The 27,933-nt window shown below is 44.5% G+C and overlaps 1 protein-coding gene across 6 annotated transcripts in view; it reads right to left on the reverse strand.

Annotated features, from left to right (window-relative positions):
* LOC135310882 (activated RNA polymerase II transcriptional coactivator p15-like) overlaps nt 1-27,933 on the reverse strand; it is a 55,809-nt gene that overhangs the window by 25,229 nt on the left and 2,647 nt on the right. For 3 of the 6 annotated variants that reach the window (XM_064439977.1, XM_064439976.1, XM_064439975.1), the window contains exons 3-4: nt 26,536-26,655; nt 14,181-14,289 (exon numbers count right to left, since the gene is read on the reverse strand). In XM_064439977.1, coding sequence (XP_064296047.1) covers nt 14,181-14,289; nt 26,536-26,655 — 229 coding nt within the window. Of the gene's footprint in view, nt 1-101; nt 838-6,491; nt 6,520-6,607; nt 6,702-12,073; nt 12,305-13,320; nt 13,471-14,180; nt 14,290-26,535; nt 26,656-27,933 lie in introns of those variants that run through there. The other 3 variants (XR_010370840.1, XR_010370839.1, XM_064439974.1) reach the window with 3 other exon arrangements.

Consider the following 27,933-nt stretch of genomic DNA (forward strand, 5'->3'; position numbering starts at 1 on the left):
GGCTGTGTCATGGTTTAGCTGGCAACTCAGCCCTACACAGTCGCTCGCTCACTCCCCCACCGGTAGATGGGGGAGAGAAACAGAAGGGTAACGCTCGTGGGTTGAGATAAGAACAGTTTAATAATTAAAATTAAAAGAAACAACAACAGAAATGCAATGTAAAGGAGAACAACGAGAGGCGCAAAGCCCCGGGGGAGGGGGAAAGGAGGGGGGAAGGGAACGAACCGCCATAACAAACCACACGCAACGCAGCCGCTCACCGCCCACCGACCCGACGCCACGACGCACCCGAGCCGCAAACTGCCCCCCTTAATATACTGGTCATGGTGTCACATGGTATGGAATGAACATGCCATTGGCCAGTTGGGGTCAGCCGCCCCCACCATGGCCCTGCCCCTCCCAGCCTCCCACCACTCAGGCAGAGTGAGGGAAGCTGGAAAGGTAGCCGACCCCCCACGGTGAGGAGAATTAACCCCTTCTCAGCCAAAACCAGCACATTCTCCACCCCTTATTCCATACCATTTACACCATGCCCAGGTCCCATACGATGCAATACAACCGTACCAACCACCACCCCTCCCCTTCCCATCCTTTAACATAATACACAGACATCATTCCCTTAGTTCATGGACCTTCCCTGTAAAATGTCCATTAAAAATGTCCACTGAGTCCACCCAGTCCGTGACTCTGGGCTCCATCTGTCGCATCAGTCTTTCAGGGTGGGAGAGATGGGGTGTGCGGCGTTGGGTTGCTGCATACCGAGTCAGTCATCATTCCATCACTGCTGCACTTTGCCTGTTTCACAGTCTATCTTCCATGGATTGGGAGGCTTGTACTCTGATATCATTGATACAACACAGAGGTGACACACAATATTATATAGCAGTTCACATTGTGCCATTCAGTTCATTGACTGTTTTCGCCCAAAATCAAATCCCCTTGAGGCACACACCAGACTCCTTCATCCTCCCGCATCACCCACCAAGTACACCCAGGTCCTCGAGCAAAAGCAGTCCCACGAATGGGTTTGCCTTTGCCTGAGGCAGGAAGAACCCACACTGTTTTGCCCAGCATAATTGTTGCATGCACTACAGGAACTGTATCCCCTTCCACACTACTTAAGGGTTCTGATTGGGCAGGACCAGCTCGATTGGCAGATCCCCTCATGTTGACTAACCACGTGGCTTTTGCTAAATGTGTATCCCAGTGCTTGAATGTTCCACCCCACATTGCTTTCAGTGTAGTTTTTAACAGTCCATTCTACCATTCGATTTTTGAAGAGGCTGGTGCATGATAGTGGATGTGATACACCCTCTCAATACCATGCTCTTTGGCCCAGGTGTCTATGAGGTTCTTGCGGAAATGAGTCCCATTGTCTGACTCGGTTCTCTCTGGGGTGCCATGTCTCCACAGGACTTGTTTTTCGAGACCCAGAATAGTGTTCCGGGCACTGGCGTGGGGGACAAGATATGTTTCCAGCCAGCCAGTCATTGTTTCTAACATTGTAAGCACATGGTGCTTGCCTTGATGGGTTTGTGGGAGTGTGATATAGTCAATTTGCCAGGCCTCCCCATATTTATATTTCAGCCATCGTCCCCCATACCACAGAGGCTTTACCCGCTTCGCTTCCTTGATTGCAGCACATGTGTCACATTCGTGGATAGCCTAGTGCAATAACATCCATGGTCAAGTCCACCCCTCGATCACGAGCCCACCTGTGTGTTGCATCTCTTCCTTGATGGCCTGAGGTGTCATGGGTCCACTGAGCTAGAAATAGTTCACCCTTATGTTGCCAGTCCAGATCCACCTCAGCCACTTCAATCTAAGCAGCCTGATCCACCTGCTGGTTGTTTCGATGTTCTTCACTGGACCAACTCTTGGGGACGTGAGCATCCACATGACTTGCCTTTACAAACAGGTTCTCTACCCGGGCAGCAATATCTTGCCACAGTGCGGCAGCCCAGATGGGCTCCTGCTCGGACTGCCCATGAGCTACTGCATGAACTATCTCCTGTTTAATCTGTTCAAAGTCTTGTCGTTGCTCAGGGCCCCATTTGAAATCATTCTTCTTCTGAGTCACTTGATAGAGAGGGCTTACGATCAGACTGTAATTTGGAATATGCATTCTCCAAAAACCCACAACGCCCAAGAAAGCTTGTGTTTCCTTTTTGCTGGTTGGTGGAGGCATGGCTGTTATTTTGTTGATCACATCCATGGGGATCTGACGACGTCCATCTTGCCATTTGAATCCTAAGCACTGGATCTCTTGTGTGGGTCCCTTCACCTTACTTTGTTTTATGGCAAAACCAGCTTTCAGAAGTATTTGGACTATTTTCTCGCCTTTCTCAAAAAATACTTCTGCTGTGTTGCCCCACACGATGATGTCATCAATGTATTGAAGGTGTTCTGGAGCTTCTCCCTGTTCCAGTACAGTCTGAATTAGTCCATGGCAAATGGTAGGACTGTGTTTCCACCCCTGGGGCAGTCGATGCCAGGTGTACTGGATGCCCTTCCATGTGAAAGCAAACTGTGGCCTGCACTCTGCTGCCAGAGGGATTGAGAAGAATGCATTAGCAATATCAATTGTGGCATACCACTTGGCTGCCTTTGACTCCAGTTCATATTGAAGTTCTAGCATGTCTGGTACAGCAGCACTCAGTGGCAGCGTGACTTCATTCAGGCCACGATAGTCTACTGTTAGTCTCCACGCTCCATTAGACTTCCTCACTGGCCCTATGGGACTGTTAAAGGGTGAGTGGGTCTTACTGATAAGTCCTTTGCTCTCCAGTCGACGAATGAGCCCATGGATGGGAATCAGGGAGTCTCGGTTGGCGCAGTATTGCCGCCGGTGCAATGTTGTTGTAGTGATCGGCACCTGTTGTTCTTTGACCCTCAGCAACCCCACAACAGAAGGGTCCTTCGAGAGGCCAGGCAAGGTGGACAGCTGTTTAATTCTCTCCATCTCCAAGGCAGCTATGCCTAAAGCCCACCAGTACCCTTTTGGGTCCTTGAAATACCCTCTCCTGAGGAAGTATATGCCAAGGATGCACGGAGCCTCTGGGGCAATCACAATGGGGTGCTTTTGCCACTCATTCCCAGTTAGGCTCACTTCGGCCTCCAATACAGTTAGCTCTTGGGATCCCCCGTCACTCCAGCAATACTGATGGGTTCTGCCCCTATATAGTTTGACGGCATTAAGGTGCACTGTGCACCAGTGTCCACTAAAGCTTTATACTCCTGTGGGTCAGATGTGCCAGGCCATCGGATCCACACAGTCCAGTAAACCCGGTTATCCCTTTCCTCCACCTGGCTGGAGGCAGGGCCCCCCCTAGTCCTGATCATAGTATTCATCACTCACTTCCTCTAAATATGAATCATGAGTGTCTCTGTTAAGATCAAAAAGAAAATCAGCACTTCTGCTCCTCTGTCTGGAGAATTGCTTACTGCAAACTGGAGCAGCAGCTCTCCTGGAGAAAACCCTCTGAGTGATTGTTTTCCCTTGCAGCTCACGTACCTGTGCCTCTAGGGCTGAGGTAGGCTTTCCATCCCACCTCATCATGTCCTCTCCGTGATCACGCAGGTAAAACCATAGGGCGCCCCGTCGTGTGTATCCCTTCTCTTGAGCAAAGGGACGTTTACTCCTAATGGCTGAGATACTGGTCCGTACTGGTGGGGAGTAGGACCTATCTTCTCTGAGTTGCTGGAACTCTCAGGACAGTTTCTCAACAGCAGAGACGAGCGAGGAAGAGAGATTTGCTCCATTCTCCCGGAGTCTATCAATCAACTCCACCACCGTTGGTGCCTTGTCCTCTTTCCAGGACATTAGTGCCAACAAGTTGCCATGCATCAATGGTGCACTCCGTGCAAACTTCTGCCACATGGGTCGCGTGCACTGGGCTTCATCTGGATCTTTGGAGGACCGTTGTTCGTCCAGGTCACCATAAATCACCTCAAGCATGGCTAGTTCCCTCAGATACTGGATACCTTTCTCCATGGTCGTCCATTTTCCTAGGCGAAATACAATATCTTCCTTGAAGGGATACCTTTCACTCCAGACAGGAGTTGCATCCAGAGGCTGAGGGCTTGTGTTCTTTTTCCAATCGCTTTGTCAATGTCCCCTTCCCTGGAGAGGGCTCCCAGTTGTTTGGCTTTCTTCTCCTCTAATTCCAGACTGCTGCCCCCATTATCCCAGTATTGGAGCAACCAGGTGATAACGTGCTCACCTGAATGATGCCCGAAATCTTTCCGTATATCCCGCAACTCACTCAAGGATAGGGATCGGGTAGTTTCCGTTTCTTGTACACATTCTTCCTCTTCCTCCTCCTCTTCTCGTGATGGCCCTGGTTCCTCATAATCTTTCTAAACGAGTTGACCTTCTTTTCCATGATTTCTTCTTGCGTATAGGGGCGACTGATACTGGCACAGGTTGGTCCTCTGGTTTACCTGCAATGCTCGTCACTGGGGTTTGAGCAGCTGCAGTGCCTGTCGTGAGGGTTTGAGTGGCCGCAGTGCTTGTCACTGGGGTTGGAGTAGCTGCAGTGTCTGTCGTGAGGGTTGGAATGGCCATAGTGCTTCTCGCTTTCCTTGTCTTTGTCTTTTTAGATCCAGCGACCTTCTCTTTCCCTTGGGGGTAGTGAATAGTGTTAAATAGGGCTCGATAGGCATGGGCCAGGCTCCAGCACATTGCAGTGATCTGTATCTCTCTGGAATTGCCAGGGTGACAACATACTTCCTCCAAATATTCTACTAGTTTTTCAGGATTCTGCACTTGTTCAGGGGTGAAGTCCCACATCACGGGGGGTGCCCACCATCTTAGGTAATTGCCCATACTATCCCACATACCCTGCCACGCATAGCTATCGAGCCTTGGGACAGATCTCTGGATGATATTCTTAAATTGCTTATTAACCTTAGAACTGACACCGTCTGCCAAAGCAATATCAACAGATGTATCTTGACTACCCAAGGATGTTCAAGATACTGAAAAGTTGTTATAATGAAGGAGGAGACATTACATAAGATAGTAGCTAAGGTGCCATTCTCTATTTCCTCCATAAAAAACTTCTCAGAAGAGGAGGTATAATTGCTAATTGCCTCCATGAGATGGTAGCTGAAGTACAGTAACAGCTTCCATGCAAGACCCAAATAACCAATAAGGGTCAAGGCCAGTGTTTTAATAACAAGTCTCCTAGGCAAAACATCTCTAATCACTGCAGAGTACAGCAAACTGAAAAAACCAACAGCAAGTTTTAACATGTACTGTACAATTGGCATAGTAAAGACTGGACAAACTAATACTGAGAGCAGATGAATCAATGCTGTGAACAGCAACTGCTATTATCTCAAACCCTTCGTGCCCCACGTTGGGCGCCAAAAATGGACTGTCATGGTTCAGCCTCAGCTGGCAACTGAACACCACGCAGCCTCTCGCTCACTTCCCACCCCCACCCCTGTGGGATGGGGAAGAGAATCAGACAAGCAAAAGAACTTGTGGGTTGAGATAAGCACAGTTTAATGATTACAATAAAATAATAATAGTGATTATGATAATAATGACAATAATGTTAATATAATAAAATGGAGAAGGAAGGGAAAGGGAAAAAAAGGAAAAAAGCACAGAAACATGAACGATACAACCGCTCACCACCCGCCGACTGACGCTGCCCTTTCCCCAAGCCGCGATTGCTTCCTCCCTCCCCCAGCCAGCTCCTCCCAGTTAACATAGTGGTCATGACGTTACATGATATGGAATATCCCTTTGGTCAGTTTGAATCCGCTCTCTTAGCTGTGCCCCCTCCCCTCCCAGCTTCTTGTGCACCCAGCAGAGCATGGGAAGCTAGAAATGTCCTTGACTAGTACAAGTGCTACCCAGCAACAACTAAAACATCTGTGTGTTATCTCAATATTTTTTTTTCCATGCTAAGTTCAAAGCACCACACTATACCAGCTAGAGTGAAGAAAATTAACTTTATCCCAGCTAAAACCATATCTGTGTCATTCCATTAGCTGGAAGGGAATACATTATGACTCATAAATCAAATACCACTCTTTTATAAATATGCTCTGTTTCCAGAGTTATCATGTCTCAAGCCTGGAAGAAGCTACATTTCTATCTGATTTAGAAAGCCTTGGAGATTTAACTCTTTCTTGCATTTTCATTCTCTGGAGTTTGAGGTTCACATTTCTCGCAGTTTAGGCAGCTGAATTGCAACAGCCATTTGCCTTTGGGAAAGTTTGAGCAGAGGATTGCACATAATTAAGCATAGATTGCGATTAAATGATCCAAGAAACACATGGAACGGTCAATTTTAAGCTGAGGACTATTGAGGTAGATGAGGGCCTCAACCTAGGTCTCAAGGACAGGACGGCACCAAAGTGGTGCCCTGGGCACGTGCCTGTGGAACTTGGAGAGCGGCAGCCAGGCAGTAACTTCGGCAGAGGCCGTGTGATGGGATCCTCGGCAGAGAGTGCGTGGCATGCACTTAAAAATATAAGCTCCAAGGCAATTAGAAACTTCCCCTACAAAGGAACAATATTGAGAAGTAACCGCAATGTGGTAACATGGTGTTAAAACCCAGGAACGGCCTCAACACCCCAGGGAGACAACCTGGAAGCCGCATCCTGGCTGGGCCCTGAGGGGCCTTGGGCTCCTGTCCGCTCTCCAGGCGCCTCAGGTGGGGCGAGACTGTCCCTTGCCACTGCTGCAGGAAGAAGTGGAAAACATGTTAAATACTTGCGTGCTTCAAAAGCTTTTGTCATGAGGAACATCTGCCTGGGTGGGTGTGGGGCTGCGGTGGGCTCCTTCCCCCAGTCCCACACCGCAGGCCTCCACAGAGGGGCTGGGGGAGGCTGCCTTGTGTGGGACAGCCCTTCCCGAGGGCTGCCAGGACTAATGCCCTACCTTTGCCACCGAGGAGGGCGGAGATGTGTTTGTGTGTAGTAGCTGTTTAATTGTCAAGTATTTGGAAATGAATCTAGAATTAATTCCACTTTCTAGGCATCAAAACCTAGGCTTTTCCAAGAGTTTGCAAATAATTTTGTGTAAAGGAACAGTTCAAAATTTTCCTAATTTTTTGCAAAGAAAGATTGAATGCAATGCGAAGTGTGAAAGACTAAAATTTGTCTTGCACAGCTGAAGTGACTGTTAAGTGTTTTGCTCACTGCATCCATGATGAGTGTGATGGATGGGACAGTTAAGGAAGCCCTTGCTGAATGTTCAAGGCCTGCTCCCTGTGATGGGGCTTCACAACTCGGGGTATTTCCTAGGTACAGAGCCATCCAATGGCTTGGGAAGATGCTTCCTCCAGAGATTAGCAACACTATTTCCTATCCCAAGGAATCATTTGAAAAGAAGCCAGAGAGTTTGAGGGGCAGATGTAGATGAACTACAAAGATGAAGATGAAACAATGGCTAATGATGATGTGTCACATTTTAAAGGAATTTTGTTGGTAAACATTCTCTGTCTAAAATAAACTGCATTTCCTGTCACGTGTGACAGACCATCTATGTTTTTCTCTTTGTTCTACTTTATCCACTTTGTGTACAGCCATTCCTAATATAGGCAGTTCTCCGACGTGTGTGGTGAGTTTGAATCCAGAGGAGCAGAACAGACAGCAGTGATTTTGACTATTATCAGATGTTTTAAATGATACAGAATTAGGAGGGTCTGCAGGGAAGGTTTCTCCAAGGAGTTAAGTAACTCTTAGACCCCTCAAGCAAACATGAAGGGCCTGAACCTTGCTTGTCCCATGTACCTGGAAGGGCCTGTGCAAGAATGGTGACTGAAAGGCAAAGTACTGACTTGAACGCATCCTGTTCAGTGTGGTGTTTTGGTCTTGCTCATGGCACCAATGCAGGCCACCATGCTCAGGCGGCAGTTGTAGAAAGACAGAGCATTCTCTGAAGCTACAGAAGCTTCCCAGGGAAGTCTTCCCTTTCCTGGCCTACAAATCCTGAGCAGTGCACATTCCCTGTAGTGGAGAGTGTTATAGGTGGCCAAAGAGAAGGACACCATGACATGCTGTTGCGGTTCAGCCCCAGTCAGCAACTAAACACCATGCAGCCGCTCGCTCACTCCCCCCACCCCTGTGAGATGGGGGAGAGACTCAAAAGAGCAAAAGCAAAAAAACACACAACTTGTGGGTTGAGATATAAACAGTTTAATAATTAAAATAAAAAATTAATTATAATACTTACGATTATAGTAATAACAATAATGATAATATAATAAAAAGGAAAAGGGAAAAAAAAACCAGAAATGATACAACTGCTCACTACCCGCCGACCGACGCTGCCAGTCCCCAAGCCGCGATTGCTACTTCCCTCCCCCCGGCCAGCTCTTCCCCATTAACATACAGGGCACGACATTACATGATATGGAATATCCCTTTGGCCAGTTTGAATCCGCTCTCTTAGCTGTGTCCCCTCTCCTCCCTGCTTCTTGTGCACCTGGCAGAGCATGGGAAGCTAGAAATGTCCTTGACTAGTACAAGCGCTACCCAGCAACAACTAAAACATCTGTGTGTTATCAACATTGTTTTCATACTAAGTCCAAAGCACAGCACTATGCCAGCTCCAGTGAAGAAAATGAACTCTATCCCACCTAAAACCATGACAGTATCCACCCCTTATTCCATATCATTTACATCATGCTCAGGTCCCATACTATGCAATACAATTTCAATAACCCCTAACCACCTTCTCATCCTTTAATAGAATATACAGATTTCATTTATCATTCCCCTAGTCTATGGACCACCCCTGTAAAATGCCTGTGAAACGTCCATTGAGTTCATTTAGTCCATGACTTTGGGTTCCATCTATTGTATGATTGTTTCAGAGAGGTGCTGTGTGTGGTGTTGGATTGTTGCATGCTGAAGTCAGTCCTCGTTCTATCACCACTGCACTTTGCTTGGTTCAACGAAAGTTCATTTTTTTATTAATTTGGGAGATTCCCACCATGATACCATTGATATGGCATATAGCAACCATAGGAGTGATGACATACAACATTATACAGCAATTAACAGCATATTATTCAGTTCATTGGCTGTTTTCGCCCAAAATCAAATCCCCTTGAGGCACACATTAGATTTCTCCATCCTCCCGCATCACCCACCAAGTGCACCCAGGTCCTTGAGCAAAAACAATCCCACAAATGGGTTTGCCTTTGCCTGAGGCAGGAAGAACCCAGACTGTTTTGCCCAGCATATTTTTTACATGCACTACAGGGACTCTATCCCCTTCCACACTACTTAAGGGTTCTGATTGGGCAGGGCCAGCTCGCTTGGCAGAGCCCCTCATGTTGACTAACCAGATAGCTTTTGCTAAATGTGTATCCCAGTGTTTAAATGTTCCACCCCCAATTGCTCTTAGGATAGTTTTTAACAGTCCATTGTATCTTTCGATTTTCCCAGAAGGTGGTGCGTGATAGGGTATGTAATACGCCCACTCAATGTCATGCTCCTTGGCCCAGGTGTCTATGAGGTTATTTCGGAAATGAGTCCCGTTATCTGACTCAATTCTCTCTAGGGTGCCATGTCACCACAGGACTTGTTTTTCTTCATGTCCTCTCCGTAGTCACGCAGGTAAAACCATAGGGTGCCCTGTCGTGTGTATCCCTTCTCTTGAGCAAAGGGACGTTTACTCCTAATGGCTGAGATACTGGTCCGTACTGGTGGGGAGTAGGACCTATCTTCTCTGAGTTGCTGGAACTCTCAGGACAGTTTCTCAACAGCAGAGACGAGCGAGGAAGAGAGATTTGCTCCATTCTCCCGGAGTCTATCAATCAACTCCACCACCGTTGGTGCCTTGTCCTCTTTCCAGGACATTAGTGCCAACAAGTTGCCATGCATCAATGGTGCGCTCCGTGCAAACTTCTGCCACATGGGTCGCGTGCACTGGGCTTCATCTGGATCTTTGGAGGACCGTTGTTCGTCCAGGTCACCATAAATCACCTCAAGCATGGCTAGTTCCCTCAGATATTGGATACCTTTCTCCATGGTCACCCATTTTCCTAGGCGAAATACAATATCTTCCTTGAAAAGATACCTTTCTCTTACTCCAGACAGGAGTTGCATCCAGAGGCTGAGGTCTTGTGTCCCTTTCCTAATCGCTTTGTCAATGTCCCCTTCCCTGGAGAGGGATCCCAGTTGTTTGGCTTTCTTCCCCTCTAATTCCAGACTGCTGGCCCCATTATCCCAGTATTGGAGCAACCAGGTGACAATGTGCTCACCTAGACAGCGAAAAATCTTTCTGTATATCTCGCAGCTCACTCAAGGATAGGGATCGGGTGGTTTCAGTCTTGTTTATGACTTCTTCCGTCTGTTCTCCTCATGATGGCCCTGCTCTTCCATCATCTCTTTCTGAAGTAGTCGACTTTCTCTTCCAATATTTTTTTCTGTGTATAGGGGTAACTGATAATGACACAGGTTGATTCTCTCATTCAGCTGCAGTGCCTGTCCTGGGGTTCTGAGTAGCCACAGTGCTTGTCCTGGCAGTATGAGTGGCTGCAGTGCTCATCACCAGTGTTGGAATAGCCACAGTACCTTTTGCTCTGTCTTTCAATCCAGAGGCCTTCTCTTTCCCTTGTGGGTACTGAGTAGTATTGAACAGGGCTCTGTAGGCATGGGCCAGGCCCCAGCATATTACAGTGATCTGTGTCTCTCTGGAGTTCCCAGGGCAACAACATACTTTCTCCAAATATTCTACTATTTTTTCAGAATTCTGCACTTGTTCAGGGGTAAATCTCCAAAACACTGGGGGTGCCCACTGCCCTAGGTATTTGCCCTTACCATCCCAGGCACTACAGTGAAGAGAATTAACTCTTTCTCAGCCAAAACCAGCATTTCTTCTGTGGTTGCTATATGCCATATCTAGGTTATCATAGTAGAAATCTCCCTATTCATGGAAGATGAACTTTGATGAAACTAAGCAAAGTGCAGCAGTGATGTAACGAAGACTGACTTCAGTATGCAACAATCCACCACCACACACCCCATCTCTCCTGCCCTGAAAGACTGTTACGATAGATGGAACCCAAAGTCATGGACTGAATTAACTTAACAGACATTTTTGTGAACATTTGTGGATATTTTACAGACCTTTTACAGGGGTGGTCCATAGACAAAAGGAATGATGTCTGTGTATTATGTCAAAGGATGGGAAGGGGAGGGGTGGTTGGTGAGGTTGTATTGAATAGTATGTACCTGGGCATGACATAAATGGTATGGAATAACGGATGGAGAAAGTGCTAGTTTTGGCTGCGAGAGAATTAATTTTCTTCACTATCTGGTATAGTGCTGATGCCCTACTGATGTTTTAGTTGTTAAGTAGCAGCTAAGTGTCACTAAGTAATGCCTGTACTAGTTAGGGACCTTTCCAGCTTCCCATGCTCTGCCAGGTGGGCAAGAGGCCAGGAGCGGCCACAGGCAAGACAGCTGATCCAAACTGGCCAATGGAATATTGCATATCCTATGTCATGACAAGTATATTAACTGTGGGAGTTGGGGCAGGGCGGAGCAGTTGTGGCTCATGGACTGGTATTGTCGGGTCAGTGGGTGGTGAGCAGTTGCAGCACTTGTTTAGGTTGTTTATTCTCCCCCCCCCCATTTCATCTCTCTCATTATTTTCCTTTTCATTATATTATTGTTGTTGCTATCATTAATGTTTTATTTTAATTATTAAACTCTTAACCCATGAGCTTTCTCACTTTTGCCCTTCTGATTCTATTCCCCATCTCACCAGTGGGGGCACGAGCAAGTGGCTCTGTGGGGCTTAGTTGCTGGCTGGGGCTAAACCACAACACCCAGGCAGTCACAGGTGAGAACCTGTGCAGCAACCACTGCTGCCAAAGCATATTCCGGGAAGCTGACACCTTTCAACCACACTGTTTTGTCATCTTGCTCTTCTTATCGCAGTCCCAGGGTTCCTTATCAACTCATCCTATGCAATTAATTATTTCAAATAACTCTTTATCAAGTAGTTTAGAATTAATCTCCTACAGTAAATAACTTACAATTTCTCCTCATGGGATATTTTTAGTATAATAATTTGCTCTAATTGTATTTGTACCTGTTCTCAGTTCTCCTTCCCTTCCTCATAAGAGGAAGCATAAAATTTATTTTCAATGGAGAAATGCAACACATCCCAGGAAGAGAAAATGATAAGGAGCAGGGAAGGGAAGAGCAGAATTGACATGGTGCTGAAGAGCAAAGTGTTTGGGATCTTCAGGATGGAACTAATTTACCCATTAGCTCAGGAAGCAGCAGACCACCACAGTTTCAGAAACCTCAGGTTTTCACCCTGAAAACCAAATATCATTTCTCAATGTTGGCAAAACTATTTATTAATACATGTTTTCATGTGCACTTGATCTTTTGGAAAACTATCAGGGGAAAGGCAAGCTAAGCCACCTTCCCTAGCTTGTGGCTCTCAGAAATTAAGAGATTCAGACCCAACTCCTACTGCAACCTCTTCAGAACAGTGACTTCCGGACTTCAAAAATCATCACATAGAAACAATCATTTTACCACCCCCACCCCCGTCACTTTCAACCTGAATTAATTTATGATTCTATATTTTCAAAGTTTTAGTTTGAGGAGGGAGGGGTAAGATGACAGTATTTTTCTGATAAAAGTATTTTTTTCAGAACAAAATAATCCCCAGGCCTGTATTATTGCAAATGTTTTTTCAGAAACATCCAAATCAAAGTAGACCTCAAGAAGTTTGTAACCCAAATGTAAGAAACACTTTGAAGCATATTACCAGGCTGCATTTGCAGTGTAATTTAAGTAAGTTCTTTTTAAAATCCTTATTGCAGCCTAAATACTTCAGAAGGCATAATGAAGATCTAGAGTTTCATTCTCATCCTAATGAAAGCTAACAAAGATGTTTTGGCAAAGCACAAGACAAATCAACCAAAGGAACTACTTGTATCATCGTTATCACCTTTTCCTTACTGACCCTCTGTAACTGTAACGTGTTTCAGGGAAGTTTTAATAAGTTGATTCTCACAGGAAGAATTACCTAGAAAATCCCTGATCTTCATGCCTGTGGGACTGCAGCTTCTGATCTCGAGTATTGGTCTGTTTCTCCAGGCAATGTGCCAAAAGTGTTATCAGCAATTGTGTAATATTCCAAAGTTTCCCATTTCATTTAACCTGAAGACAGGTCTGATGTACTTTTCACACATTGCCAGGATATATCTGAAACCCACTGAATTCCCAAAGGTTCTGAAAACTTCATGCTTCTCAACAGCAAAGAAAACACTTCAATATTGACAGGTTGGCAGGGAAAGGACATACTTTACAGATACTCACCGTGGTGTTTGAGTTCAGGCTCAAAAGTGAAACCTTATTCCCTCACCTATAGCAGACCAAGATGTGTTGACCAAAAATGGGTCAGTGCACTGCTCTACACACTTTCAAATATGTCATGGTAGCAGCTCTGTGGAAAGGGACCTGGGGGTCCTGGTGGACAGAAAGCTCAACGTGAGCAAACAGTGTGCTGCTGCGGCCAACAGGATGCTGGGTTGCATCAGAAAGGGCATCGCCAGCAGAGAGAAAGAAGTCATTATCCCACTCTACTCAGTGCCTGTCAGGCCACACCTGGAGTACTGTGTACAGTTCTGGTCCCCTCTATACAAAAAGGATGTGGACAGGCTGGCAGGGGTCCAGAGAAGGGCCACCAAGGTGATCAGAGGACTGGGGAGCCTGCCATATGAGGATAGGCTGGGAGAGCTGGGTTTGTTCAGCCTTGAGAAAAGGAGGCTTAGAGGGGATCTCATCACCATGTACCAGTACTTAAAGGGTAGCTACAGAGAAGATGGAGACTCCCTTTTTACAAGGAGTCACATGGAGAGGACAAGGGGGAATGGACACAAATTGCTCTTGGGGAGATTCTGATTGGACACCAGAGAAAAATTTTTCACAGTGAGGACAGTCAACCATTGGAATAATCTCCCCAGGGAAGTCGTTGGCTCGGCCACATTGGACACTTTTAAGATTTGGCTGGACAGGGTGCTGGGCCATCTTGTCTAGACTGTGCTCTTCCTAGAAAGGTTGGACTAGATGATCCCTGAGGTCCCTTCCAACCTGTGATTCTGTGATAGAAAACTGATACACAGGTCTCTAAACTGCAGACAATGTTTTAATACAAATAACATGAAGCAGAACAATACCTTTCCTGCCGGGCTTCATTTCACCTTCTTGATCCATCCAATATTCTCTAATATCAATTAAGACTTTCCCTTTAAAGTCACGAACACTGACATACCTCATTTTGCCAATCTGTCAAAACACATATAAGGACATCTTTTAGATATTTTACATCCTTCACTTTTCCCAGCAGTATCAGACTTGGACACGTGACATTGCACACTGCAGCTTATTATAGACACCAGAGAAACAACTAGATCAAGAGCTTAATCCAGAGTAGTCAGTAGGCAAATAATGACAATATAAGTGGATGAATGACTTAAAACTAGTTGAGCATTCAATGCTCAATACAGAAGTGACTCCCCTAGAATAAAAATACCTATATTCTAACAAGCTTACGTCTTACAAAACCCACTAATTTACTCTTTTCTGAAATAAAATTTTGCCTTTATTATAACCATCATTGTTAGTAGCAGCTGTAAACAAACAGGAAAGAGGGAGCTCTACTCCCAAATCTAAATTTTAATCCATTCCATATGAATATCTAATTTAATTTCTGTACATATGAGATAAACAATTTCTAGAGGGGTGGAGGGTTTGTTTGTTTTGGGCCTTCCCCCCCCCCCCCTTTTTTTTTTAAGCACAGTAAATACAGATGGAAATGAAAGCAAGCCACCAACTGTCCCATGCCTGCTCCTGAGTCCTCATGTCACTTCATTGGAATGGTGGTTAAGAGACTATCGCACTGTACCAGATGTTTAAAAAAAAAATCTAAATACTTTAAGTTTACCAGCATGTAGCACAATATGAAATGACTTTGGAATTTTATAGCCTCACACCACAGTGGCTTAGATGAATTATGAGGGCTTTTTTTTTCTTAAGACAAGAAAAAAGGGTGAGGAGGGGAAAGGAAGAGAGACAGCATTACACTACATATTTAGGCTTTATCAAATTTCTCAAAATTTGATTAAGAACTACTCATTCACATAAATTCAAACTTTAATGTGAATTTGAGAATCAGAAATTAGATCATAAAAACACAATCAAATACAATTCATGTAAGAAATTCTTAGTATTCTGTATGTACCTTCTGGATACAATTTATGAAGAACGAATACATTCAAAAGTAAGCAGTTTTAAAAATAAAATATTCCTTCCTGATAAAGCATTAGTTTTAGTTTTCAACTTCCTTAATTTATGCATCTTGCACTTTGACATAATTTAACAGAGAGCCAAACACATCTTACTAGCATTAAGCCTGACCAGAAAGCATGAACAACTCTCCAACCAATTAAAATAATCCACAGATGTTTAAGCCATAAAAGCTGGGTTTTTTCCCACCAAAAAAAAAAAAAAAATATATATATATAACACTAAGCAAATATAAAACATACTTGAAGTAATTTTTTTCTTATGCAGATCATGCTAAATTTACTCTAAAACTTATTTTAAAACAATTGGGACATCTTTAGATACCATAAGCCTGAAGCAGTTGTTTTCCTACTTCAAAGCATCCATTAAAATGAACAAGTTTATGAGATCGTATTTTGTGACTGATTTATTAAATACTTCCACAGTACTACAAATTTAACATTCAAAAATAAGGTACAATGTCACAGTAGCCAAGTTCTTTCAGACGAAAACTTGGTACCGTACCCAAGTCCATCAGCACTGCTGGCAAAGGATACACAAACAACATTTCTTGGTTTTACCCTATAATGCTTCAGTGACTTTTAAGGTCACCTCTAAAACCAGCTTCAAGCAGTAGTACTCCATAACGTCTTTTTTTTTCCAGGTCTATCAAAGACTATTAGTGCATTGCCAAGTAATTCCAGATTTGCTCTAAGAGACAAAATCTGATACAATATAGCAGATTATAGCTGCAAATGCAGTAAAAGGGTTTAGGATTTGACTACTGAAGATAAGACTACATCTTAACTCAACTACAGTAAGGCAAGGGGCAATAATACAAAGCACACATCATTTAATCAGTAAGTCTACCTTAAATGTAAACAGTTCCATATGAAAATGCTGAAGTTAAGTTAGGTTAGGTTTTATACCACCGTCTAGATTTCAGCTGAATGCTCACATTAAGTTTCAAATGCTTAGTTGAACTCTATACAAAACAGTTGCCACTGCTAAAAAGCTTTAAATAGGCTTCTAAAGTATGGTTTAAAAACCTCAATCAAAATCTAGAATTAAGTTAATGTTTCTTGAAGTTCAGTTACCTGCAATTCTGACCTTGAATCATTTCTGAACAATTCTTTGTTCATGCAGCAGCCGATAGTCCTAGAATAATTTCAGTGATCTAAGACACCTTTGTATCTCTAACCACATTAGTGTTCCAAGGGCTGCACTGATTTATAGCAGGGTAGTTACTGCAGTTCAGCCTTCATAGACAAGTTCATATGCTTTTTACTAAGTATCACAGCTCCTTAGATATACTATTCTATTGAATTAAATAAATCAGAAGACATTTAAAACATTATTTCCAGGTTTCCATTTTTTAGAATAAAATGCACTGAATTGTGTCTAAGTTTCTTTCACAGCTATGCAACTGGACAAGTTTCAGCAACCACCTTCTTCGCCATTTTTCCTCCTATTTCCAGTTTGCCTTGATTAAACTGTATACATGCTGTGGAAACAGAAACAGCAAAAGCAGCATCCTTCTTTCTTAGCTGATAACTATATGCATAGCATTAGAAGAAGCACAATAAGCTAATATAAGCGCCTAGAATAGAGTCCTGTAAACAGCTGAGATCTGTAACACAGCAAATTGGTTTAGTACATTAATTCTGAAACTTAGGTGGTCACCAATGCATTTCACAATCAATCACCTTCCAGCGTATCACAAACATACATTTATCTACTTTCAGGAGCCTATGATAGGTCAAGACATTACACTTGGAAACTGGAGCACTTATTTCTCACAAGTCAAAAAGCAAATTTGACCCAAATTAAAAAAAAAAAAAAGGGGGGGGGGGGCCCAAAACAGGCAAACTACTTTTGAAATAACAATTTCTGTGGAGTCACATCATGTGGTTCTGCTCTGGATAGTCATTAATACTGCATCCTGACAGTATTAACAAACCTTATCCAAATCAGGCATAGATTGAAAAATCCTGTCATCTAACCAACCAAAGCACACGATGCAGAACTCATGTTGGCTCCAAGCCACAGACAGCAATCTAACGTATCAACACTAAACCCTTCCACATTAATATGAATAATGCTTGTCCTTGGGGCCTCTAGTCATCACAGACAGGAGTAAGATAAATTTCCACACCCAACTGCGCCCAAATCCTTTAACAAATTCCAAAGTATACTAGGCTACCTATAAAACCTAAAAAGGCCAAGACATGCAAATAAAATACACATGGTCTCTTATACTGAATTAATTCCCTTCTACTTACAATTATTCTATTCTTCATAATTAGTTTCAAGAATACCATTACACCAATAGTTTCAAACAAAAATAATAAAACATAGATCTTTATGAAAATGCTGAATCTTCTGAGTAGGGCAGTGTCGTGGTTCAGCCTCAGCTGGCAACTGAACACCACGCAGCCGCTCGCTCACACACCCCCCACCCCACCCCTGTGGGATGGGGAAGAGAATCGGACGAGCAAAAGAACTTGTAGGTTGAGATAAGCACAGTTTAATAACTACAATAAAATGATGATGATAAATGATTATGATAATAATGACAATAATGTTAATATAATAAAAGGGAAAAGGAAGGAAAGGGAAAACAGGGGAAAAAACACAGAAACACGAACGATACAACCGCTCACCACCCGCCGACCGACGCTGCCCGTCCCCGAGCCGCGATTGCTCCCTCCCTCCCTCCCTCCACGGGCCAGCTCCTCCCAGTTAGCATACTGGGCATGACGTTACATGATATGGAATATCCCTTTGGTCAGTTTGAATCCACTCTCTTAGCTGTGCCCCCTCCCCTCCCAGCTTCTTGTGCACCCAGCAGAGCATGGGAGGCTAGACATGTCCTTGACTAGTATCAGCGCTGCCCAGCAACAGCCTAAACATCTGTGTGTTATCTCAACAGGTTTTTTTTTTCCATGCTAATTTCAAAGCACAGCACTATACCAGCTAGAGTGAAGAAAATTAACTCTATCCCAGCTGAAACCATGACAGTATCCACCCCTTATTCCATATCATTGACATCATGCTCAGGTCCCATACTATTCAGTACAAATTCAATAATCCCTATCCATCTTCTCATCCTTTAACTATATATATATATATATATATATATACACACACACACACACACACACAGATTTTCATTTATCATTCCACTAGTCTATGGAACACCCCTGTAGAATGCCTGTGAAATGTCCATTGAGTTCATTTAGTCCATGACTTTGGATTTCATCTCTTGTAAGGGTCCTTCGGAGTGGCGGTGTGCGTGGGGTCAGATTGTTGCATGTCAGTCCTTGTTCCATCACCGCTGCACTGGTAGTTCTTGTTCTCTCACTGCTGCACTTTGCTCGGTTCCATTGAAAGTTCATTTGCTATTATCATTAATTGGGAGATTCCCACCATGATAACATTCCATTGATGCAACCATAGTAGTGATGACATACAACATCATATAGCAATTAACAGTATATTATTCAGTTCATTGGCTGTTTTCACCCAAAATTAAATCCCCCTGGGGTACACACCGGACTCCTCCATCCTCCCGCATCACCCACCAAGTGCACCCAGGTCCTCGAGCAAACGCAATCCCACGAGTGGGTTTGCCTCTGCTGGAAGCAGGAATAACCCAGACTGTCTTGCCCAGCATATTTTTTATGTGCACTACAGGGACTCTATCCCCTTCCACAGTACGTAAGGATTCTGATTGGGCAGGGCCAGCTCGCCTGGCAGATCCCCTTGTGTTGACTAACCAGGTGGCTTTTGCTAAATGTGTATCCCAGTGTTTAAATGTTCCAACCCCCATTGCTCTCAGTGTCATCTTTAATAGTCCATTGTATCTTTCGATTTTCCCAGAGGCTGGTGCACGATAGGGGATGTGATACACCCACTCAATGCCATGCTCTTTGGCCCAGGTGTCTATGAGGTTATTTCGGAAATGAGTCCCATTGTCTGACTCAATTCTCTCTGGGGTGCCATGTCGCCACAGCACTTGTTTTTCGAGACCCAGGATAGTGTTCCGGGCAGTGGCGTGGGGGACAGGATAGGTTTCCAGCCAGCCGGTGGTTGCTTCTACCATGGTGAGAACATGGCGCTTGCCTTGGCGGGTCTGTGGGAGTGTGATAGAGTCAATTTGCCAGGCCTCCCCATATTTAGATTTCAGCCATCGTCCCCCATACCACAGAGGCTTTACCCGCTTCGCTTGCTTGATTGCAGCACACATTTTATATTCGTGGATAACCTGCGCAATAACGTCCATGGTCAAGTCCACCCCTCGGTCACGAGCCCACCTGTATGTTGCATCTCTCCCTTGATGGCCTGAGGTGTCATGGGCCCATCGAGCTAGAAATAGTTCACCCTTATGCTGCCAGTCCAGATCCACCTCAGCCACCTCAATCTTGGCAGCCTGATCTACCTGCTGCTTGTTTCGATGTTCTTCAGTGGCTCGACTCTTGGGGACGTGAGCATCCACATGCCGTACCTTTACAACCAGGTTCTCTACCCAGGCAGCAATATCTTGCCACAGTGCGGCAGCCCAGATGGGTTTGCCTCTGCGCTGCTAGTTGCTTTGCTTCCACTGCTGTAGCCAGCCCCACAGGGCATTTGCCACCATCCAGGAGTCAGTATAGAGAGAGAGCGCTGGCCACTTTTCCCGTTCAGCGATGTCTAAGGCCAGCTGGATGGCCTTTACTTCTGCAAACTGGCTCGATTCACCTTCTCCTTCAGCAGTTTCTGCTACTTGTCGTGTAGGACTCCATACAGCAGCCTTCCATCTCCGGTGCTTTCCCACAAGGCGACAGGACCCATCAGTAAACAGGGCATACTGCTTCTCCTTTTCTGGCAGTGTGTTATACAGTGGGGCTTCTTCAGCATGTGTCACCTCCTCCTCTGGTGATATTCCAAAGTCTTTGCCTCCTGGCCAGTCCATAATCACTTCCAAGATTCCTGGGCGACTGAGGTTTCCTACTCGAGCCCACTGGGTGATCAGTGCAACCCATTTACTCCACGTAGCATCAGTTGCATGGTGTGTGGAGGGGACGTTCCCTCTGAACATCCAGCCCAGCACTGGCAGTCGGGGTGCCAGGAGCAACTGTGCCTCAGTACCAACCACTTCTGAAGCAGCTCGGACCCCTTCATATGCTGCCAATATCTCTTTTTCAGTTGGAGTATAGCGGGCTTCGGACCCTCTGTATCCCCGACTCCAAAACCCTAGGGGTCGACCTCGGGTCTCCCCATGTGCTTTCTGCCAGGGGCTCCAGGTAGGGCCATTCTCCCCGGCTGCAGTGTAGAGCACATTCTTTACATCTTGTCCTGCCCGGACTGTCCCAAGAGCTACTGCATGAACTATTTCCCATTTAATCTGTTCAAAGGCTTGTTGTTGTTCAGGGCCCCATTTGAAATAATTCTTTTTCCGGGTCACTTGATAGAGAGGGCTTACGATCAGACTGTAGTGTGGAATATGCATTCTCCAAAAACCCACAACGCCCAAGAAAGCTTGTGTTTCCTTTTTGCTGGTTAGTGGAGACATGGCTGCTATTTTGTTGATCACATCCATGGGGATCTGACGACGACCATCTTGCCATTTTATTCCCAAGAACTGGATTTCTCATGCAGGTCCCTTAACTTTACTTTGTTTTATGGCGAAACCAGCTTTCAGGAGGATTTGAACTATTTCCTTTCCTTTCTCAAAAACTTCTTCCGCTGTATTGCCCCACACAATGATGTCATCAATGTATTGTAGGTGTTCAGGAGCTCCACCTTGTTCCAAAGCATTATGGATCAGTCCATGGCAAATGGTAGGACTGTGTTTCCACCCCTGGGGCAGTCGATTCCAGCTGTACTGGACGCCCCTCCAAGTAAAAGCAAACTGTGGCCTGCACTCTGCTGCCAGAGGGATTGAGAAGAATGCATTAGCAATATCAATTGTGGCATACCACTTGGCTGCCTTTGACTCCAGTTCATATTGAAGTTCTAGCATGTCTGGCACAGCAGCGCTCAATGGTGGAGTGACTTCGTTCAGGCCACGATAGTCTACTGTTAGCCTCCACTCTCCATTAGACTTCCGGACTGGCCATATGGGACTGTTAAAGGGTGAGTGGGTTTTACTGATGACTCCTTGGCTCTCCAGTCGATGAATGAGCCTGTGGATGGGGATCAGAGAGTCTCTGTTGGTGCGATATTGCCGCCGGTGCACTGTTGTGGTGGCGATCGGCACCTGTTGTTCTTTGACCTTCAGCAAACCCACAACAGAAGGGTCCTTCGAGAGACCGGGCAAGGTAGACAGCTGTTTAATTTCCGCCGTCTCCAAGGCAGCTACACCAAAAGCCCACTTGTACCCTTTTGGGTCCTTGAAATACCCTCTCCTGAGGTAGTCTATGCCAAGGATGCACGGAGCCTCTGGGCCAGTCACAATAGGGTGCTTTTGCCACTCATTGCCAGTGAGGCTCACTTCGGCCTCCAATACAGTTAGCTCTTGCGATCCCCCTGTCACTCCAGCAATGCTGATGGGTTCTGCCCCTATATAGTTTGATGGCATTAAGGTACACTGTGCGCCGGTGTCCACTAAAGCTCTATATTCCTGTGGGTCAGATGTGCCAGGCCATCGGATCCACACAGTCCAGTAAACCCGGTTATCCCTTTCCTCCACCTGGCTGGAGGCAGGGCCCCCCTAGTCCTGATCATAGTATTCATCACTCACTTCCGGTAAATATGAATCACAGGTGTCTCTGTTAAGATCAGTCAGGCCATCAGCACTTCTGCTCCTCTGTCTGGAGAATTGCTTACGGGAAACTGGGGCAGCAGCTCTCCTGGAGAAACTTCCCTGAGTAATTGTTCTCCCTTGCAGCTCACGTACCCGTGCCTCTAAGGCTGAGGTAGGTTTTCCATCCCACTTCTTCATGTCCTCTCCGTGATCACACAGGTAAAACCATAGGGTGCCCCGTCGTGTGTATCCCTTCTCTTGAGCCAAGGGACGATTACTCCTAATGGCTGAGATACTGGTCCGTACTGGTGGGGAGTAGGACCTATCTTCTTTGAGTTGCTGGACCTCTCGGGACAGTTTCTCAACAGCAGAGACGAGCGAGGAAGAGAGATTCGCTTCATATTCCCGGAGTCTATCAATCAACTCAGCCACCGTTGGTGTCTCGTCATCTTTCCAGGACATCACTGCCAATGAGTTCGCATACGAGGATGGTGCGCTCCGTACAAACTTCCGCCACATGGGTCGTGTGCACTCAGCTTCATCTGGATCTTTGGAGGACTGTTGATCGTCCAGGTCACCATAAACCACCTCAAGCACGGCTAATTCCCTTAGATGCTGAATGCCTTTCTCCATGGTCGTCCATTTTCCTAGGCGAAATACAATATCTTCTTTGAAGGGATACCTCTCTCTCACCGCGGACAGGAGCCGCCTCCAGAGGCTGAGGGCTTGTGTTCCTTTTCCAATTGCTTTATCAATGCCCCCTTCCCTAGAGAGGGATCCCAGTTGTTTGGCTTCCTTCCCCTCTAATTCCAAACTACTGGCCCCATTATCCCAGCATCGGAGCAGCCAGGTGATAACGTGCTCACCTGAATGACGCCCGAAATCTTTCCGTATATCCCGCAACTCACTCAAGGATAGAGATCGGGTAGTTTCCGTTTCTTGTACACATGGTTCCTCCTCCTCCTCCTCTTCTCGTGATGGCCCTGGTTCCTCGTAATCTCTTTCTAAACGAGTTGACCTTCTCTTCCATGATTTCTTCTTGCGTATAGGGGCGACTGATACTGGCACAGGTTGGTCCTGTGGTTTACCTGCAACGCTCGTCACCGGGGTTGGAGTAGCCGCAGTGCTCGTCACCGGGGTTGGAGTAGCTGCAGTGCCTGTCGTAGGGGGTTGGGTGGCCACAGTGCTTGTCACGGGGGTTGGAGTACCTCCCTTCTCTTTCCCTTGGGGGTACTGAATAGTGTTAAATAGGGCTCGATAGGCATAAGCCAGACCCCAGCACATGGCAGTGATCTGTATCTCTCTGGAATTGCCAGGGTGACAACATACTTCCTCCAAATGTTCTACTACTTTTTCAGGATTCTGCACTTGTTCAGGGGTGAAGTCCCACACCACGGGGGGGGTGCCCACCGTCTTAGGCATTTCCCCATACTTTCCCACATACCCTGCCACGCATAGCTATCGAGCCTTGGGACAGATCTCTGGATTATATTCTTAACTTGCTTACTAGCCTTAGACAGATCTGATACCACCTGCCAAAGCAATATCAACAGATGTATCTTAACTACACAAGGATGTTCAAGATACTGAAAAGTTGTTGTAATGAGGGAGGAGACATTACATAAGATAGTAGCTACGGTGCCATTCTGCATTTCCTCCATAAAAAACTCCTCAGAGGAAGAGGTATAATTGCTAATTGCCTCCATGAGGTGGTAGCTGTAGTACAGTAACGGCTTCCATGCAAAACCTAAATAACCAATAACAGTCAAGGCCAGTGTTTTAATAACACGTCTCCTAGGCAAAATATCTCTAATCACTGCAGAGCACAGCCAACTGACAAAACCAACAGCAAGTTTTAACATGTACTTTACAATCAGCATGGTAAAGACTGGACAAACTAATACTGCGAGCAGATTAATCAATGCTGTGAACAGCAACTGCTATTATCTCAAACCCTTCGTGCCCCACGTTGGGCGCCAAAAATAGACTGTCGTGGTTCAGCCTCAGCTGTCAACTGAACACCACGCAGCCGCTCGCTCACACACCCCCCCACCCCACCCCTGTGGGATGGGGAAGAGAATCGGACGAGCAAAAGAACTTGTGGGTTGAGATAAGCACAGTTTAATAACTACAATAGAATGATGATGATAAATGATTATGATAATAATGACAATAATGTTAATATAATAAAAGGGAAAAGGAAGGAAAGGGAAAACAGGAAAAAAGACACAGAAACACGAACGATACAACCGCTCACCACCTGCCGACCGACGCTGCCCGTCCCTGAGCCGCGATTGCTCCCTCCCTCCCCTGGCCAGCTCCTCCCAGTTAGCATACTGGGCATGACGTTACATGATATGGAATATCCCTTTGGTCAGTTTGAATCCGCTCTCTTAGCTGTGCCCCCTCCCCTCCCAGCTTCTTGTGCACCCAGCAGAGCATGGGAGGCTAGACATGTCCTTGACTAGTATAAGCGCTACCCAGCAACAGCCTAAACATCTGTGTGTTATCTCAACGGGTTTTTTTTTCCATGCTAATTTCAAAGCACAGCACTATACCAGCTAGAGTGAAGAAAATTAACTCTATCCCAGCTGAAACCATGACAATCACAATGAGCTCAATATTAAGGGAAGCTATATACTTTAAGAACATAGCCCAAAGGTGTAGAACAGCAAATCACTAAGTTTCACATAATTTTCTGCCACTCCCACACACAATATGGATGCCACAGAACTTCTGACTATTCTATGAATACTTTACAGCCTGATTTCCATCAACTGAAGCCACACTTGTAAGTTATACTGCAGTCACTTGTACAGAGATCATTTTACTACCATGGGGAAGCAGAAAGGAGAGTTTCTAGTATTACTAATAGTCCTAGAACAAACAAAACCATACCTAAAAAATAACATGCAACTAGCATGCTCTGCTCTCCTGGGGGGGGGGGGGGGGGGGGGAAGTACCCTCAAACCTACAATGCTACTTCTACACTGAAATTGTGCATTAACTAAGATGCAACTGAAGCTGATATAGCATGAAAAAAAAAAAGCCCACAATGCTTCATGTAACACAATAGGAAATCTAAAAAAAAAAACCAAACAAGCCACTTTTGTTGTTGAGTAACTAAAAGGCAAGTAAGAGACTAAGGAACACCGATGTTTTAGGTCAAGGTGATATTGACATTTTCTCTATATTTTACTCAACACCGGAAGAATAGTGCTCTTATCAGACTAATGAGTTCTCTACTGTCTGTTTTTCGTAACTTTTTATTTTCTTAGGTCAAAAAGGCTGAAAGAAGTCAGAGCACACAAATACTTTTGCTTTTATTTGAAAGGGGGTTTTGGGGGGTTGGCCCCCCCCCCCATCAGGAGAGCATTAAAATTTTTAATCTTTTTCCCCAAGGCTGGAACTTCTGAACCTATTACAAACATAGCATAAAGCCTATACATAGGTACATAGGAGGTTTGGGGGGTGGGGTGGGTTTGTTTTTGTTGAGTTCTAACTGCAGTTCACCTCATTAAGCGTAGAAGATACTATCTCATTTTTAGCTACAGGGATCAAAGCATTCCCCAACAGAACTAAAAATATATTCTTCATTCAGTGGGGAAGTTCAGACATTGATGCCCAGTGTCTTAAACTGAAGCTCTCCCTCCAATTATACATGAAGAGGAAAGTGAGAATTGATGCTACAGCCCAAAACCATTTATTTTGCCTTACTCAGCATTGGGACCATCTTATTAGGCACCTCTCCCATACCCTTTCAAACTTAAGAACCTAAGTCTAAGAATTTAAGTTCCTTTCCTATCCCTTGACCCTTTTCAAGCCACCTAGTCACAGACATTAAATAAGTCTTAATCCGCACCCCTAAAACAGGTAATTCCGAGCTACGCATATTCTTACACAACTTTCAGCACACACTGCTACTGCCTCAGCTAACCCCAGGAACTGCAACACCCTGAATTCACAAATACTTCTTGCTACTGAAAATGTACATTCATCCCATCTTAAAAATAAAGACAATGTCAAAAATTACAATCTTTTTGGATGTTCAGTGAGAAAAACCTGCATCAAAAAAGGAACAAACAAAACTTTTTCCAAGACACTGTCTTATAAGACAGAAGCCAAGTTGCCCTTGACCTAGTTAAATAGGAATGAAGAGTCCATACTTTGGTTTCCAAGAACCTTTCTTTCAAGAGCCTGGATTAAAAAACATTTTCATGTAGAGACTGTCCTGATCTAATATTTACAGTATACTCACAGTAAGTGCTGTATTTACAGACAAAATGACTACCCAGAAAGTTACCATGGGCAAAGACATAAGGGTTAGAATCAATTGCCAGATTCTTTTACTCTACTGAAACCTGACAAAGCTTTTTCTGAGCATCTCATCTGCATGCTAGCATCGCAATCCCCTTTGGCCAAGCACCATGCTATTAAGATATTCAGATCACTTAATAAAATTTATACTGAATATGATGTAAATGGTTACCTTAACCAGGCTCTAAGAGAGTCAATTTTACCTGAAACATATTCTCATCTCTGTTACTGTTTTGCTTAGAAGAAGCTGCACCCTTTGAACTTTCACCAGTCTTTTGTTTCTTTACAGGCTTTTCTGGAGCTGCTTGCTTTTTCCGCTTTGCCTTGGAGCAAGAATAAAAAAAAAAAAAAGAAATGCATGAACCACAACACATTTTATAAGTTACAAAAAAGTTTGGATTAGAGGTCACAAACTACTACTATGCAATACACATTATCACCTTCCTTCTGTGAAGGCAGGTATCCAATACTGTACATTTAGACTGGAATTAAAAAAAAAAAATCTTCAAGTGAGCCTAATTCTGTTCCCAGTGAAGTTTACCATAATACTTCGCATTTAAAGAGAATTGGATTAGATCAAAATACACTTCAAAAAGCCTACTCTTTTTACACAGTAATATTGTCAGTTCAGTAGTTTTAATTAAAATTTTAGTCTGTTGGAAGCTTTGCCTTCCTTTCCACTGAGTGCAATGAAAAATACAGGACAGCTAACAACTGTTTGGGGGGGTGGGGGTGGGTGACACGGACAGACACACGACAGGGACACGACAATGAGATAATGAAGAAAGGATCTGGAAATCAAATCCAGCAGAGGAGTTGTTTGTTGGTTTTGTTTGAGCTTTGGGGGGTTTGGGTTTTTTTGGTTATTTTGTTTTTGTTGGGTGGTTTGGTTTTTTTTTAATTGGAGTCCAATCTCTGTCCATAGCATGATAAACTAAACACTTTTAAAACATTCAGACAATATCACCTGTAAATCAGATTACTTTACTAGCAGACGCTACAAAGTTACTATTTCTACTAATGGTTATATAGTAATCATGCCTACCCCAAGGAAAGAATAATACAAAGATACCAAAAATTAGTCTCACCTGCTAGAATCATATTGTAGATAATACCTTTTAAAGACAAAACAGTTCCAACAAATATGTGAGGTTGTCAGGGGAAAAAAAAAAAAAAAAACCCAAAAACAAAACCCACCACCTTACTGCCCACAGAAGCAGACTGTTGTTTTCAGGAATACATTTCCCTAACAACAACAACAAAAAAATCACCTGACCATTTTCTCTTATATTAAGAATGGACAAAACACCTAATTTGCTAAGTGCAACCAAGTCACATTTGAACCAATTCAGTAAAGCAGACAGTCTCTTCGCATACTGCACTAAAAGACCTGATGTCTGCATTACCACCTAGCATTTCTTAAACTGAATGCAACAGTGAATTTTTTTTTTTGTTTGTAATGACTGGTACATCTATACAAACTTATAAGTTAAATAACTATTAAAAATAAATGAACACTAAATTTATACATCTAAACAGTTAATGTTAAAATTATCAACTCAGACATTCAGATTGGCACAGCTTTTAAGTGAGAAACTAAC

This window comes from Phalacrocorax carbo (assembly GCF_963921805.1).
Source record: "Phalacrocorax carbo chromosome W unlocalized genomic scaffold, bPhaCar2.1 SUPER_W_unloc_4, whole genome shotgun sequence".
In the NCBI taxonomy this organism is placed as follows: Eukaryota; Metazoa; Chordata; class Aves; order Suliformes; family Phalacrocoracidae; genus Phalacrocorax; species Phalacrocorax carbo.